Here is an 18,408-nt window from a genome sequence, read left to right as displayed (position 1 = left end):
AGAGAACTAGCAAGAGTTGCAGACTAAGATAGCTTAATTATTTGAAACCGGACTTCAAGTGGGAAAATCCTTGGAAGGACAGCTTGTGATTCTTTAACTCCATTCTAAATTGGGTAGTTGGTGCTTATTGAATCATCAATAATTTCCTATGATTTGATCAACATTTAGGTAGTGTCTCCATTAGCTACTTCACTAGAAACTGTGGATCTCTTGCCTCTCTTTTTCAATTATGGTGACTTAAACAAAGTTCATTTGCCCAAAAAAAAAAAGAAGATCTAAACAAAGTTTCATCTTCTACCCTATTTTGTTTATTTATTTGACAATTCTAAGTGGTCTAAGATTGTACAACATTAAACAAGGAAGAAATGACAATGATATTAAGAATTATTGGAGAACAAAGGTGTAGAAACAAGTGAGGCATTTTAAGATTGAAAGTTTATAGTGTGGATGATTTATGATAGTTGTAAGAATGTAACAAGACAGTATCTAGGGTCTATTGTTATCTGATGCCATAATGTTGATTTGATTAAGAGGAAACTTGGATTCGGTATTAACCTTATGGCTGGGTTGTTATATTAGTGGTCCAAATATTTTGTATTGGCAAATCCGATGGGGCCAAAGTTTTGTGGACAGATAGACCCTAAGGTCCCATGTTCACATGTAAAATTTCAGATAAAAAAGAGTGGTTTTTTGAAGGGATTTTTTTTTCTCATCAAACATATGAGAGGATTTTGTATCTATAACGCTGATCGAATTCGACATTTGATAAGTATGAACATTTTACCTAGTACTTTTGGGAAATAAAACATTAACATTTTATTTTAGTGAAACATCAGCATTTTTTATTGTTTTTCTAGAAATGTATTCATTTTCATGGCTCAAGACTTTGAAGTGGAACATTCTATTCCTTGAAATTGCAATGTATGTTCGTGTTCCATAACACAGATGGAAGAAAAGTACATCAAATAAAAATAAAAACAAGATAGTTACGCAATCAGTTTACTATATATATAATCGGTTCAATAGCATACTAGTTCTTTAATTGGTTTAAAACGTTCAAAATTAACTGTTTATCGGTTCAAAACTAAATCGGAATAGTTGAAAGCTTTACTTTGAGTATAGGTACTTATTCTAAGGGGAGGGAGGAAAGATGGGATCTTCAAGCCTCCTGGTAGGGTGGGCTTTTAAGCTCCACACTTTCTATCTACTGCTCTAGACAGTTATTCACAAAAAAACCGCTTATTGATTTCAATTTAAATGGTTTCATTCGATCACAGTAAACAATTTCTAGAGAGGGAGGATAAGGATACCTCAAGAGGATTGATGGACATAACTACTCAAGAACCCTGTTCTGTGGATTCAAAAGAAAAACAAAAAAGTCAAAAAACGGGTGCCTTTGAGAATTTGGAGAGTTATTTGCCACTTTCACTACCAAACTAGCAAAGTGGGTTACAGGCTTACAGCCCTCATTTGTCCTTTTTTTTTCTGCTAGTGCTTCTTATCTCAACTTCCACCCACCACTGCCATTAACATTTTTTCTCTAAATTAGTGATAACTTTCTTCCAGAAAAAGAAAATCCAATGTTCTCTCTGTTAATTCTTAATTAATTAACTAAATTTAAATGAAGAACAGGCAATGATTGATCTATGGCTGTGTGTTGTTAGATTCTTATCTCCAAATCTATACTTTCTCTCACTGACAAAACAATAGAAAGTCAATCTCAGTATGACTTTTACTAGTCATTTTCCTTCTTTAGTCTTCACATTTCGTCACAACATCTCCTAGGATGCATTCCATTTCCACAGCTTTAGCCTTTTCAACGACTCGGCAGAAGAAACAGACGTAATCTCCATTAATGGACAAGGAAAAGCTTCGAATTCTCTCCCTTACTCTTCTCTTCTTTCTCCAATTCACATACGTTCATCTTCCTTCACTGGCTTTTACTCCTTCTGACAATTACCTCATCGACTGCGGATCCAACGCCAACACCACCATCGACAACAGAGTCTTCGTCGGCGACTCAACCCACCACGATTCGATCTTCCTCTCGGCAGGTCGAACGGTTGCTCTCACAGACCCAAACCCATCTCCTGGATCATCATCCTTGTACCAAACAGCTAGAGTTTTCTCAAGTATCTCCAGCTATGAGTTCGAAATCAAGAAGAATGGCACCCACCTCGTACGTCTCCATTTCTTCCCCTTCTCTTCTCAGGGTTACGATCTTAGGTCAGCTCTTTTCCATGTCTCGATTCCTGGGTCCCCCTTTTCGATTGATTTTAGCTTCCGAGACAGCAATCATACTTCTTCACCTATCCTCAAGGAGTACATTTTAATGGTGGACAAGGAAAAGCTCGAAATCTCGTTTGCTCCGGTGGACGAATGGGGCTTCGCGTTCGTTAACGCAATTGAGGTCTTCTCTGCTCCTCCTGATTTTATCCTTGATGTGGGAGCCCGGTTTGTTGGTGAAGCTGGAATCGAGGATTACAGAGGGTTGCCCTTGCGGATCTTGGAGACTGTTCACAGAATCAATGTCGGTGGTCTCAAAATCACGCCTTTGAAAGACACTCTATGGAGGACTTGGCTCCCTGACGAGGAATTTCTGGTCTTGAAGTCCGCCGCGAAGGCTGTTTCTCGTAGTCGCCCCCCGAACTACCAGAGTGGAGGAGCTAGCAGAGAAATCGCTCCCGATAATGTTTACATGACCGCCCAAGAGATGAATAAGAGCATGTCTCCTAGTATGGTGAAGTTCAACATAACATGGGATTTCCCTCTGAGCTCCGGCGGAGGAAGGTACCTGGTTCGAATGCATTTCTGCGATATCGTTAGTGTTGCTCTTAATCTGCTCTACTTCGATGTATACATTAACGACTACTCGGCTTACACAGATCTCGACCTTTCTGTTCTTACAACTCACATGCTTGCGGCCCCTTTCTACATCGATTTTGTAACAGATGCAGGAAATTCAAACGGCGTTATGCGGATAAGTGTTGGCCCTTCTGATCTCAGTACTCCTTCACAAATAAACGCTATTCTGAACGGGGTAGAGATCTTGAAGATGATCGATGGTGGGGGTTCAATTTCTCATAGAGGATCAAAGAACAAACATGTCGCAATTCTGGTGGGTTCAGTGCTTGGAGGCTTTGCTCTTGTATGTGGTTGCATCTTGATGCTCGCTGTTCTGAGACTTAAGCGCAGGAAGAGGAAGAGGAAGAGAAGTGTCTCCTGGTCACCCATGAGTAGAGATGGAGTGAGTTCCCACCGAAGGGTCTCTGAAGGAACAAACAGTGTATCCCGTTCCTGTGGCCTCAGTATGAACCATGTCTTGAAGATTTCTTTTGCAGAGATACAGTTTGCCACCAACGATTTCGACAAGAATCTGATCATCGGTTCTGGTGGATTTGGTTTGGTCTACAAAGGGGTGCTTAAAGACAACACAAAAGTTGCAGTGAAGCGTGGTGTGCCGGGTTCCAGGCAAGGACTCCCTGAATTCCATACAGAGATCACTGTCTTGTCGAAGATTCGCCATCTACACCTTGTCTCCCTTGTTGGGTACTGCGAAGAACAGTCTGAGATGATACTGGTATACGAGTATATGGAGAGAGGGCCATTGAAAAAACACTTGTATGGTTCAGGGTTGCCACCATTGTCATGGAAGCAGAGACTTGAGATATGCATTGGTTCTGCCAGAGGGCTTCACTATCTTCACACTGGTTCAGCACAGGGAATTATCCATCGAGATGTGAAATCCACCAATATCTTGCTTGATGAGAATTATGTGGCCAAAGTTGCAGATTTTGGGCTTTCAAAATCTGGCCCTTGTCTCGACCAGACTCATGTAAGCACTGGTGTTAAAGGCAGTTTCGGGTATCTGGATCCTGAGTATTTCAGGCGGCAACAGCTCACAGACAAATCAGATGTTTATTCATTTGGTGTTGTTCTTCTGGAAGTGCTCTGTGCCAAACCTGCCATTGATCCTTTGCTTTCAAGGGAGCAAGTGAACTTAGCTGAATGGGGAATGCAATGGCAGAAGAAAGGGCTACTTGAGCAGATCATCGATCCACATCTCGTCAGTAAAATCAATCCCAAATCTCTCAAGAAATTTGGAGAGACGGCTGCAAAATGCTTGGCTGATTATGGTGTTGATAGGCCTACAATGGGTGATGTGCTGTGGAACTTGGAACATGCACTACAGCTTCAACAGACTGCAGTGAACACAGAGCCTCATGGCGATAGCATGGATAGTAGATCTGAGCTTCCATTGCCTACTGTTGTTCCACATTGTGCACCGTCTAGTAGCACAAGGGTTGAAGAAAACAGTGGTGGGAGTTCTGAACTAACTACAACTCAAGTATTTTCACAGTTGTTGACCAATGAAGGTAGATAGAAGCTTCAGGGTTTATGGTATTTGATACAGATAGATGATCAGCCACGGTTTATGTTTATATAGACTCAGATCACTATGAACATTCCCACAATACATGAACATAATCCATTTGTAGATAAAGGACTTCCTCTTCCTAGTCTTGGGAGTTCTCAGGGACAGGTAGGTATGCAAGCCATGTTTTTGGAGTTGCTCCTTCACCTATTCTCATCAATCTATAATGGGTACTGAAAGTAATCCCATGTTTATTTACTTAATTCTCCATTTAGTTCTGTACTATACAAGCTTTAAGATATATTTTTTGCTTCCTAAATATAGTCTAGAATAACAAAGTGGCCAAGCTTCTAAATACGAGTGAACTCTGTAATTGTACATTCATGTGCATTATTTGGGTTGAACGTACAGTAAGGATGTGGAGTCCTCTCTCTCTCTCTCTCTCTCTCTCTCTCTCTCTCTCTATCTAACGGATTGATTGCACTTGCAAGAAACTAGTACAAAATTAATTATTGTCATTTCAGTAGTATGAATCTACTGCAAACGTATGAATACATGAGATGTCTCTTGCATGGTCTGAAGAATATTTCTGTTAAAACTTTGCTCTCTGAAGAGTGAGTTTGAAGGAGATTGCTGGTATGATTCACTCTTATAGTTGTTGAAATGTGAGTTCCATGTGTATCTGTCTTTGTATTCTGGATAATAAAAGAGTACGGAGATTTCACTTGGTTCTATGACTTCTTCTGTATCCTTAGAATTCAGGTAGAGATCCTACTATTGAATTAAATGGTATCAGCTTCTTGTTCTATGTCAATGTGTTAACTTAGACCTTTGAGGGCAGCAAACATGGGTTGTATTTGGTATCCATTCTCAGAATAGATTCTTGGTCTAGAACACATTCTGAAGCCAGAAAACAGAGAAGTATCGGATTTCAGATTGCGTTCTAGACCCAGATTCTATTTCGAGAATTCATACCAAACACCACCTTGGTGTAGGGTGAATATGTTGCTTGCACTTGGCATAGCCTATAAAAGAAAAATCCAATATCAACCAGTGTCCTCCTTAGTACTTAAAGGACAATAACAAGCCTCACTAGTGAACAAATCTAGTTTCTTGAGATCTTCCACTTCCAATCTATTATTTCCGTAAATCGTGGACTTGGGTTTGGCTCTACCTAGAGGTCCAGAGTAAGGAATAGATTTAGGATGGATGTGGATAGGTGGTATATATACTATTAAGAGCTTTGAACAGTTCAATAAGAATTTATTCAAGCTTTGAAAACACAGTTAAGATATGCTTGTAATCTAGACATTTTGTTTACAGAGTTCAAGGCTGTCAAGTATAGTCATATTCATGGATTTCATGATTTGAAAATGTTAATAAAAGCTAGATTTTCTTTTAATGGGTTGTTAAGTTGTTTGGAAAAATATGCACTTTAGATGACTTAAAAGGAGGAGGAAAAATTCAACCTTCGTCTCATTTCATTTTCATTTGGTTTCTATAAGCCCTAAGCTTTTAATAATGAAATCAATAGAAGACCAAAAAGGAAGGCTTAATATATATGTTTAGTTTCAAATATCCCAAACTCAACCAGGTCTAAGAACAGAGGAGTTAAAAGGATGACTTAAATCAGAAGACTTGACCTAGACTATAAATTCAGATCAGATTAGGAGTGAAAGTCAAATTGTAAGAGGAAACAAAAACAGAACAAATAAAAAGAGTGAAATTCAACTCGGCCTAGAGCAACCAAATTTGAAAAAGAAGAGGTCCTCTTGTGTCTTTCACAGCACTTTTAAAATGTGGGGAACCGTTGGCTATTCCTATTCTTTTGGGGCTTAAGGCTGCTATATGGTGACTACTGACCATGTTTTTGCTAGCTCTACTATTGTGGGGGAAGCGTTGGTAACTATAGCAGATGGGCACCATCGGGTCATCTTTCATTCCGATTGTCAAAGTTCTTATCAAATGTTGTCTATTAGATGAATCATTAATTCCGCCGGGTCTCTTGAAGTTTTCTCTTTCTATTTTGCAAGTACAAATGAAAATGTTTTTGCTCTTCCCTCACTTGGCCACTTGGGTTAGTCGAAGACCTACTTTCTGGAGTGCACCGCCAAATTACGGCTCTCAGGCCTGCAGTGCGACATATGGAAGAACCTTCATCCAACGGTGTGAGCTTGATGCTTGTCGTTTTTTTTTATTCTAGAGTTCGGCACCATTGGATGTCGCAACTTTCAAGTGTTGAGCTCTCAGGCCCGCACTACAGTGCACCACCAGATTAAGGCACTGCAGAGGATTTTTTTGTCCTTAAAATTCCCAGCTTACGGGGCTTCACGTGCCAAAATAAAATAAAATGAGTATCAGTCTATAGTTTGCAACTGGACCAGATGGGAATCAACGGAGGGCCAACCTAAACCAGTCTAAGAATTAAATTGTCAGAGGCTTAGCTCACATAATCCAAGTTACACCCAAACCCGACACAATTAGGTTCGAACTTCGGAGTTGAACTGGGTTGGTCCACCCCTGCTAAGAGCCATTTTTCATATCCACAATATAGTAAGTTCGCGTATTAATTGTTGTATCCGACCGTATGAATCAGTAATTTGACTCTTACCGTATTCTATCAGGTAGTATAATTTTATACGCAACTCTAAATGAACACCGTATTAATTGCCATATTAATCGCCTATTAATACATATTTATGAGTTCTAGTTAAACAAAATAAAAAAACTAAAACAATAAAACCTAAAACCTAAAAACCCAAAAGCCGGGGAGAAAACCCCCAAACCTGAAACTCAAAGACTCTCATTCTATCAAACCTAAAACCCCCAAGTCGGTGATCACTTTGGTTCTTTCATCAACCTCAATTCGATTGATGGGATTTGGTATGATACTTATGAGATCGATGATATTGATGAGATTGATATTCAAATATTTCTTCTTAGAACGTATTGATTTGACCCCATAAGCGGGACCACCACCCAATAGCATGTTGCCGCCAAAACCCCGTATTCCTTTTAGTTCCTATCCATCAAATCCAGGTCTCTCTCTCTCTCTCTCTTTGTGTGTGTGTTTGTGTTGATAAGATTTATATAGATTTGCAATTCTTCACGAACTAGGGAATTTTTTTTTTTATTTGTGTTAGTTGTTTTCGATTCATGCTGCAGGGTAATTGCTTCGTTGCTTTTTCTTCAATTGATATTTTCTCGATTCTCTGTTTGGGGTTTATGTTAGTCTGGAAGTTAGATTCATCAAAGCTGAAATACTTGGAAGAATCACTGAATTTTGTTTCTTTTGGGAGATGGATTTTTTTTTTGGGGGGTGGGGGGGGAGGGGGGAGGGGGTTAATTGAATTCGTCCCTATTTTTCGTCTTCCCTTAATCAAACTCTATGGAGTTGCGATTCTATTGGCAAGCTTGCCTTTTGTGCCGCTATCTCTCACGTTTGGCTGGAGATAAATCTTAGAAGACAGACATCCAACTCCCGTTCTCTAGAAAAGATTTGGAATGTCATCTCCTTTGATGTCTCCTCTAAAATTAGTGCGATTCCCCTTGCTATTGTAAAGGATTACCCTAGGAACAAGCTCATTGTTGTTTCCTGGGGTCTTCCTATTTTCATTTTGTAGTCAGATTAGCTCTTGGCCTGTTTGTTTTTCTTTTCTTTTTTCTCTTGCCTTCGGGCCTGTTTATCTCCATTCTTTGCAATATAATTTTTATTCATCCAAAAAAAAAACTCTATGGATAGTTATTCTCATTTTTTATTTTAGATTTGACGAGGCTATGCATGCTTTCTATGTTGTATTTTGATTAGGTTGTCATTTTCTCTATCCAAATTGGTATGTTTTTTTATTTTATTAGTGTAATAAAATTCTATGTTAATATCTTCTAATTTTATTGATTATAAATGTTTAGGTGGTGCAACTGTTTAATAGTTTTGGTAGTCACATTGGTTTCAAGTGTTCATGAGAATTGATTTCAAATTGAAAAGCCATATTGGTTTTAAGTGTTCATGAGAATTGATTTCAAATTGGAAAGCCATATTGGTTTTAAGTGTTCATGAAAGCATGAGAGATTAAAATTTAATTGCAAAAATATCAATTTGCTCCATGATATGGTTTTAAGTGTTCATGAAAGCATGAGAGATTAAAATTTAATTGCAAAAATATCAATTTGCTCCATGATATTTATTAGGATAAACCCATATTTTTGCTCCCGTACTTTTACAGAGCAACCATATTAAACACGTGCCGTATCATTGCTGTATGGGTTTATTGCGCCGACTTTTGAAACCATCCTATTACCGTAATGCCAATTAATTGACTTACATATCCGTTCCCATACTATTGCCGTACCCGAACTTACTAACTATGATCCACAGGCCATACAATGATGCAGCTACGAGCCCTTTTTTATTTTTTACTTATTGTAAATAAAAGCAAAAAATTAAAATTAAGTATCAAAAGTAACACTTCTAGATTGTTTTTCCTGTCTTGCCTTCACTGCAAGGCTGTAAGCAGGGAAGACTGATTCCATACTCATTTTCCTGAAGTTAATGCTTTAAAACGCAGGTTGCATATTTCGTCGTATTCACAGATTTTTGTATCTGAATGACCGAAAAAAGAGAGCCAAACTATTTTTGTAATAAAGATGACTAACTAGCAAGGTTTATTACTTGCTAGGAAGACCCGTCTTTCAGAAAAGATAGACACAAGGAATGCGAGGAAGAGAGCGACACAAAAATATTACATGACATTTCAATGTCAAACAGGGTAGCATATACTTACCATGGCCAATGGAAATTTCTTTGAAGCTCATCCAATTCACCAGGTACTGTGAGTTTGTCCAGATTTCTATAGCGTCAGTTGCGAAGTGCAAGGCTTCGGTTGATTCCTTACTTGATTCCTCGTGCCTCTATCATCTTGAACTTACTCCAAAACCATGATCCACAATAGCATATATAACCCTTCCTTGATATACTATGACTGATGCCCATCCTGCTTCTTTAGTATCCCCAGGTGGAAAGTTTCAACTATGATGATAACTATTGGGAAAGTGGAAGAGTTCAGTGGGAGTTGGGTTTAGTGTAGGAACTGTTGGGAATTTGAGTGGTCGAACACAGTATCTTTTTCCCATCTTTGGATGATGACATGATGTGCATGAGCTGAATTGTTTCTGATGTGAAAAGAAAAAAAAAATTTCTTGCTTGCCAGATAAAGTTCATGGTGATTAACATGATTATAAGGAGGTGTTTCTTATCTGGCTTTTCTAATGGATTGCAACTAAGAACATAAGGGATAGGTAGATGGAATTGGGAGGAATTGTCCCAGTAAGGTTCTAGTTGGTAGAACATCTTTTTAGGCTCTCCATGTAAGCATCTTAAATTTTTGGCGCACATTGAGACTCCACAGCAAAGACCATAGCTTATTTGAGGTAGAGCTTGAGTGGTAAATGGAAAATTCTGTAGACAAAAATGTTGCAACTAATTTTGCAGAAAATCTCCTTGATTTGCAGAGGGATGTGAACTATTCATCATGATGGTCAAAGAACACAGTTTAATATTGAGGATGGCAGATGCAATGGATGAATGGAACAAGTGAAAATGGAGGAAATCAGATTTGAATTCCAAGAATTGTTTATCAGTAGACAATGGACTGTTAGTCTGTTATTGCTAGCAATTGGGTCATGCAAAAAATACTTCCTAATTAGGGCAAAACAAGCATGATAATTTGATAATGTACAAATAAAAACAATAATAACCATTAATTAGGGTTTCAATTACTAGGAATTCTACAAGTTACTCGAATTATCACATCGATGTAGTGGACCAAAAACCTGCACACATACAGCGATGGGATTCAGTTTGGTTTCAGATAAGGAAGCCTCAAATCAGAACCCAAAACCGAACAAAGCTGGGTCCAAAAAATTTCAGTTACGATCCCTGCTCAATTGTTATAATCAATCACATCCTTCGGCAAACTCACAAAGGAGAACAGTACAGAAATAATTAATAACCTAGAAAACAAGATGTAGAGGCAATAAGAGCAAAACAAAGCAAAATGCTTGCTACCACAATAGTAATATCAGGGTCTGCATTCACCCAAAAAAAAATATATATCAGGGTCTGCTAAGTTAAATACACCCTGCAAAGCACACTAAACACCTACATTAAATCATTGCATAGTTTGAAGGTATACCCAATCAAAATTTTGAAGGGCTTTCTGTCTAGCAGATTCAACAACTATGTACATTGGCTGTTCTGTGGTCCACCACCTTGCCTTGGTGAATTGAGTAACCTTGCAGTCTAGCCACCATCAATGGAACTGCTAGATGTATCAATTCTGACGCCAATCTATGAAATGCAAACCTAGCTATCGCAAGATGATCAATCTTCAATATTCATTTAACTACACAATGAGACCACAATCCTTTGTCTAGCAATGCAGCCACCATGTATAAGCAACATACAAATAATATGGCATATGACAGCTTAAGAAGAAGTAAGTTCTGCCATCAATTCATGTCCAATCTACACAATTTCCAAAACAGAATTAGAGAACAAGAGCACTTTGTTCTTATACAAGGCTTGATGTGGGAGAAAGAGGAAAGGAGCATCACAATTGGATGTTATCAAATCTGAGGTAAAGTGTTCATAGCAATATAGAAAGGACAATCCATTTGACTTATATTTCCACTTCCAAGTGATTTGACTGGGTATAGATTTTATGAATAACTGACTTAATATGCAGCATTACACTCTCAAACAGGACCACTCATGGAATACAAACCACATCAACCAAAAGCTGATACAATTTTCGGATTGAACTCTAAAAGTAATACTCTACATGCAGTTACAAACTCATCTGGACGATTCTAACATACCATGTCATGGAGAAACTAGCATCATTGCTACAAATGCCCCAAGTAAGATACATTGTTACATACCAAGAAAACAATCACCAATCATTTAGAAGGATTTAAATTGCTTGGAAACAGTTAGCATCTATAATTTGAATTTGAATTGCGTTCTGAAGCATCCACAGGCAAAGGTGACCATGCCACATAGTCTCTGACCTCAGTCCTTCTCCTGTACACAACACCAGCAATAGCAATCATCAAGCTTATCCCAATGACTGAAGGCATAAAACCACTGGTTTTTTCTCTAGGTAAACTCTGCATAATAGGACCCAAAGAGAGCTCTCCATCCAGACTACCCATAGAATTGTTCAACTTCATGATCTCCACCCCATTCAGAATTGCATTGACTCTAGAGGGATTGCTCAAACTCGAAGGGCCTATGCTAATGCTTAAAGACTGCGAATTAGCTGTGTCCACAACGAAATCCACGTAGTAAGGAGCGGCGAGCACTTGGCCTGTAAGCTCTGAGAGATCCAAATCTTTGTATGCCAAATACCCATTGATGTAGACATCAAAGTAAAGCAGATTAAGGGACATACTGGCAATGTCACAGAAATGCATCCGAACAAGGTAGCGATAGCCGGAAGTCACCGGGAAGTTCCAAGTAATATTAAAATTAGGTTTGGGAACATTAGCATCATTCATAACTCGCGCAGTGTTATAAACGCTGTCGGGAGCAACCTCACGACTTGCCCCTCCAGGGAGGTATTTAATCCGGCCGCTGGTGTAAACGGTCTTTGAAGCGGCATTCAAATGCAAGAACTCAACATCAGGAGTCCAAGTTCTCCACAAGGAATCATTAAAAGGGGTCACTTTAGGACCCCCAACATTGATCCTGTAAACAGTCTCCAGCGCCTGCTTGGTCAGCCCAGTGTAATCGTCAATTCCCTGAGGTTTTACCAATCGAGCGGTGTCGGCAATGAGATCCCCGGGTGCAGAAATAACTTCGATGGCATTAACAAAGGCAAGCGAAGAATCGGAGGAAGGTATGAATGAAATCACAAGTTTTTCACTATCGACCCAGATGAGATATTCCTTCAAAATAGGGTTCCCGGCCGGACTATGGCCGGTGAAGTCGCTCAAAAGCAAGAATTGATTGGCGGAGACATGGAAGAGAGCGTTGGAGAGATTGAAGCTGGTCGAAGACAAAGTACGGAAATGGATACGTACCAAATGATTGCCCTTCTGCTTGATCTCGAACTCGTAAGTGGAGGGTTTCGTGAAAACCCTAGCCGTGTGGTAAAGAGGGGAGGAAGAACCCAAAGAGGGGCTTTGATCTTCGAGAGAAATGCTTCGAGTAACAAGCAAGAAAACCAATCCGAGCTTGGAGTAGTCACCAACGAACTGCCGGTTATCAACGTCGACGGTAAGATCACCGTTGGATCCGCAATCAATGAGATAATTGTCTACTGGAGAGAAGGCGGAGGAAAGAATGAAGGAGAATAATAATTGAAGAAAGAAAAACAGGAGAAGAAGATAAAATTTGGAATTTTGTGGAAGATAATCCATCTGAGAACTGAAATTTCAAGGTTTGCAGCACCAACCAAACCACAAGCCAAAGATTCAGCGAGGAGGTGATGCTTTATTGTGTTTCTCAGATTAAATTATTGAAGAATCGAATTAATTACAGTATTTATCCAGGGAATTGGGGGAGAAGAAATTCTCATGCATCGTCTTCGGCTATTTCTTCCCGTCCTGCCGTGTTTTTTAGGCCGGAAATTTGTTTGGGGTCGGGAACATGAAAGTATAATTGGAGAGGATTTTGCGCGTTCAACCCCTCCATTCTTTAATCCATCCATCCATGATCCAAGATCCATGATCCACCCTTGAACTCTTTTTTTTGTTTTTTTGATGATTGATGCGTCGCTGTCTCGGTGAGGAAGGAGGATTCTCTGGTCCTCTGCATCCCACTCTATCCTACGCCTTTAGATGTCCTAACGGATCATATCGGAGAGCAACATCAACCGACACCTTTCTTGTCCGCGTTTGCCAGCTGTTATTGCGAGATTACTCGGTGGAAAGAAGCATTCATTGATTGAAGTTTACAAAAACGGTCTGTGGTACCGTCCAGGTGAATAAATTATTATTATTTTTTTTTTTTGTGGCACTAGTTATTTGTCCGGGAGTGTGGTCTACGCTTGCATTCTCATATCTCTTTCTCTTCTCTCATCAAAATAAGGGACAGAGGTGTCTTTTCATATGGGGAGGAGAAATTGCTCATGGAAGCGCTGTCGTAGGCCACACTCCTGGACAAAAAAGGTTGCGGCATTGTTGTGTTTGGGATGCATTCTAGGTTGATTTTGCATATTGATATGTCAAAAAATGTTAGTCGATAAAAAACTGACATATGTATCAAGGACAAGCTGAGGCCATGTAGGGCGAGCATGAGCCGACCACATCCATAAAGAGCGAGGCCTAGTTGCACACCAAACCTTAGAGGATGCACGCATAAGGCCAGACCTCATCGTAATAGCGAAGGGTCGCCAGTCAAACCCTCCTATGAGTGCGACCTGACCAAGAACTTGGACCACCCCGTAGAAGGAGGGGGACGACCCGAGCACCGCACTCTGCTAAAGAGAACACGCCACGAATTATCGTGGCCCGAGATTATCGCCCACGTAGCGCCTAATAAGGCGCAAGGGAATCAAGGGATCAACACTATCCCTAGAATCACTCCTAAAATCTCTCACTCCATGCCCAAGACTCTCCTTTCCTAATAGGGCACGATTCTACCTCACTCATCGCTTATAAATAATTGGATAAATTCCTTCCACGATCATCTGATTTCAATTATCATTATCTGTTGCTAAGAGTGCTGACTTAAGCATCGGAGTAGAGACACCGGCGCAGCCCGACCTTCTCTTGCTAATTTCATATTGCAGGAACAGGTCGCTCCAGGACAGTTCTTGACACAACACATACCAAATACTTGCTTTAGATTTGGTTATTTTTTAAGTTACATAGCTCTTGGAATCAAGGAGTGGGGACTGGGGAGGAATGGGCCAAGTACTTTATAATCCTTTGGACTAGTCTTTGTCTCTGTCTCTGTCTCTGTCTCTGGCTCTGTCTCTGTCTCTCTCTCTCTCACAAAGTGATGAGCTCCAAGTTGTCTATTTCCACCTCTAAGTATGTCTAGACCTTCTGAGATCATGATTTGAGGTATCGGTATCATACTGTCTCTATCAGGCGATATATACCTGTTTTGCAAGTGATCGATCCTGATACTGTACTGATACCATATCAGTGACACGATACGGACAAGGGATAAAATGATCCAAAATCCTATTTTTAAAGGATAATCAGGCACAAATTTGACCGATACGACCAATCCGTGCTGATACCGATCCAATACCATGCACTAAAACCATGTCTGAGATAGCAGAGAGAATTGTTGAACGCACAACTAGAGCTTCCCCCATAATGATCTTGCTAAACTCTGCTGGCTCTGAGACTGCCAACCTGCAGGACCCCAAATGATGCCGGATTATGAATCCCAAACCTCCATTCGGTTCCTCATTGGGTTGGGAAGCATCACAATTGATTTTAAAGTGGGCTTGTAAAGAAAGAGGGGGGGGGGGGAATTAGGTTAATTCCTTGAGTGGGAGAAGCAGGGTTCCTCATAACAATAGCCAAGGTATACTCTAAATGAGCAGCAGAAAAGCACAGAATGAAAGAAATTAGCCCCATAACCTCTCTGTTTTCAGATTTTAAGCCAGTCTATATTGAGTCCTAGAATTTAATCTAAATGATGGAAAGGCGGAACTTCTACTTGATGTATTATAGTAAAAGTCAAGGACTGCCAAACCAAACTGCCCGAGCGAAAGGACATTGTAGAAGAATATAGTGTTCAAGTCTTTGAATGCCCACAACCATAAAACATGGATCACGGTATCGGTATTGTATTGGGCCAGACGTATTGGTATCATCAGTAACCAATATTAATATGATATCGATATGAATTGGGACTATCAACCAACAAGTGAATGCTTCTTGAATTTTCGCTCGATTTGGACCCATTATGGCCCAATCTGTATTGGTATCGTATTAGTATCAGTGCCGAAAGAAATAGCCACCAATACTAATACCTATAACCTTGCCGCTAAGGAACTAGAACTAGATTGTCCCATTATTAAACAGGATCATATTCTAATTTTGGAACCATTTAGTATGTGAGACAGTTCTAGGATTGGCCCCATTGGCATTGGAACCGGTAAAGAACCGTACCGATTACCTAGAACCATCCCGTATGACCCTTATATGAAATATGATTCAGGGAGGTCTTGTTAATAGGTCCATGTTCAGTTAAACTGGACCTGAGTCTCGTAGACTCATGCTGGGCTTTAGCATAAGCCCAGATTTAAGACCATTCTTCAGATATCAGGCCCTAATCTTAGACCAAGCCCACTCTATGGAAATATATATATAATCTTAGACCAAGCCAATTCTGTGGAAATATATATATATATATATATTTATTTATTTATTTATTATTATTATTATTATTTTCTTTTGGTAAGTCTACTCTGGAATTTGAGTAACCATTGGACCTAGTCATTTTTATCCTCAAAAACATTAATGTTATGGGGAAAAGAACAATACCTGGTCGCGTGGCTCCTGCACCTAGACACAAAATTGCCCCACCCCCATGGAAAGGTGAAAATCCTACCTAGGTTGATGCTTATGCATGCACTCCCATTGGTCAGCGGTCATGTGCAAGCTCTAGAGTCCCAAGCAGCAATCTCTTGCCCTAACTTTATTTTCTACAATTGAAGTGGAATGCTAGCGCTTTCCAACTGATCAACCAGTTGGTAGCTGCAACTTTCTATTTGTAAACTAGATTAATCAAGTGGGCTAAATCTATTAAGGATGATATCATTTTTCAACCCCTCATTGGTGCATGGTACAGATTCATTCTTACACTGCCCTTGTAGTATTCCCCACCGGCCACCCCCATTTACTAATTTACTCGTCATTAGTATTTCACGCGTTCTTACTATTAGAATATGAGGAGATAGATAGAAGTGATAAATGAAGTAAGGTGAAGTTATTACCTATTGAGAGAACTTTAAAGGAGAGAAGTGTTGGAGATGACTTAGGGAGAGAAGGCCTAAAGTTCAGATTCGACACGAGAGTAGGGGTATTACCGCTATCCAGCTTTCTCTCAATTTGGATCCTTTACTGCCGAGCTGCCCGGCACGAATGTGCTGCTCAGACACGGTGCTGCACGCAATGTCCGCCTTACCCCTGCCCAAATTCCTTGCCCGAGTGGAGGTAAAGTGGTCATTGCGCACAACACCGTGTCTGGGCAGCACGGTCCTGCCGGGCAGCTCGGCAGTAGAAAACCCAATTGTGTAGATGTTTTTTCCAAGCAAAAAAACCGGAGAAGAATCCCCATCAACGTAAGAGGACTGTTATTTATAGATTATAGAAGAAGCGAGTACATTAATGAAGCTACCTTGGTATTTGGAAATGGTACTAATGAGTCTACCATATCGTGCTTGAGTGGTTTACAAGCTATGATTTTTTAGGTTTTTTTATGACCTTTACAAGCTAAGCTATGGGACTTCTTCTGTGTAATGTTGTTTGCGAAGTGGGCAATTGAGGATTCTTATTCTTCTGTTCATCTGAACATCACTGCATGACATAATATTGCTTATCAAATACATTCAAGGGAGCATGGTTTATGTATCGGGAATCGGGATCATATATATTGGTTGTGATCGATACGGTACAGGTGGTGTATGGGAATAGAGGAGGGCCAAAATGGTTCAGAAAATCTGGTATTGTTATTTTGAGGCCTGATACCTAAACTGAAAATTTTAAATTGAAAAGTTAAAATTTTCTTACGTGGCTGAGAGCACTTCAATCGTTGGGTTGGATATGAAAACGATGCTCTTATTATTCATGGAAAATTTTCAATCACTCTCGTATGCTTGGCCCATATTTTCTTGTACGTAAAACTAATTGTAATTTTACCTTTTTTGCTCTTTTAGTGTAATATACAATTCTTTCCAACAAGAGCAAGTGTCATTTCACATATATGAGTCTGTTTAATTGGCACCCTTTTTTTTTTGTCTTGTAATATATTTCAAAACCTAAATGGGCAGCTGATCCACATGGGGTTCGTACGCCTTATGTTCCTCCTCTATTATTAATCTTTATGAATCTATTCCACAATCCCCTCCTGAATCCTTTTACCAATTTGAAAAGATTTGGTTCTTATCGTTTTCAATCATTTTTGTAATGCTAAAATGGATGTAATATATTGACTCTTAAGATGAATATGTATTTTCAGTAAATCGTAGGCTAGCACATACGGTTAGAAGAGATCGGAATTCTTGTATTTTGATTTTGATTTATTTTTTTTGGGGGGCGGGGGGCCCCCGGTGGGGGGGGGGGGAATATATTGTAGAACTTTTTTCTGTAAAGGTTGGTATAATAATGGTATACGATCGTATTACTATGTGTCTATCTCTGTCTTTTCCCTTTGAAGGGTAAGGGAGTATTTTCAAGAGGGAATGTATTGTGGAAGATGATGTTGATACTTCTCTTTTTTTTAATGAATTCTTCTGATTTTTGTAGAAGAAAAAAAAGGTCTCCACATGATCAGATTCTAGACCTTCCTAGACCTCATTCCTTTCTCCCTAGGAATAATTAAACAAAACCGTGAGTGACTCCCCTCTTTTAAGTAAGCTGCGTTTGATTCGTCGTGCTTAACAGTCAAAATCTTGTTTAATAATCAATCCATCAAATAATAAACAATGAAATATAGAGAAGGGGAGGGGGTACACCGTACACTTCTCTACAAAAAAGACCTTTTTTGTTTTTTTTTTTTTTAAACAATGAAGAAGAATAAGATGACGATTAATTAAATCATACTAGGATTCGTGGAAGATTGAAGAATTGTAATAAAAATTACAGAAAAGAAAAGAAAAAAAATAGAAGAAAGAGACAAAGTTAAAACAATTAAGAACCCACCACATGATCCTTCTTCCTGCGGTCCTCTGCCTTCCTCCCCCCACCCCCACCCCCCCCCTCTCGCAGCGTCCTCGTCATCCTGCTTCCTATTTTTCTTTTACACTTTGTTAGGTCTCCTCCTCTGTTTTTTCGTTCCCATTTCA

The 18,408-nt window shown here is 39.5% G+C and overlaps 2 protein-coding genes across 2 annotated transcripts; one reads left to right on the top strand and one right to left on the bottom strand.

The window, feature by feature from the left end:
• Window positions 1-1,720: 1,720 nt before the first annotated feature.
• LOC122671473 (probable receptor-like protein kinase At5g24010) lies at window positions 1,721-4,690 on the top strand. Its single transcript, XM_043868707.1, has one exon. The coding sequence runs from the start codon at window positions 1,856-1,858 to the stop codon at window positions 4,382-4,384; it is 2,529 nt and encodes an 842-aa protein (XP_043724642.1). The 5' UTR covers window positions 1,721-1,855; the 3' UTR covers window positions 4,385-4,690.
• Window positions 4,691-10,944: 6,254 nt separating this feature from the next.
• Window positions 10,945-12,814, bottom strand: LOC122643242 (probable receptor-like protein kinase At5g24010). Its single transcript, XM_043836886.1, has one exon. The coding sequence runs from the start codon at window positions 12,794-12,796 to the stop codon at window positions 11,366-11,368; it is 1,431 nt and encodes a 476-aa protein (XP_043692821.1). The 5' UTR covers window positions 12,797-12,814; the 3' UTR covers window positions 10,945-11,365.
• Window positions 12,815-18,408: the final 5,594 nt, after the last annotated feature.

This window comes from Telopea speciosissima, chromosome 1 (genome assembly GCF_018873765.1).
Source record: "Telopea speciosissima isolate NSW1024214 ecotype Mountain lineage chromosome 1, Tspe_v1, whole genome shotgun sequence".
Lineage (NCBI taxonomy): Eukaryota > Viridiplantae > Streptophyta > Magnoliopsida > Proteales > Proteaceae > Telopea > Telopea speciosissima.
Note: the sequence above shows the minus strand (reverse complement) of the source record. Positions and strands in the feature narration are given on the sequence as shown.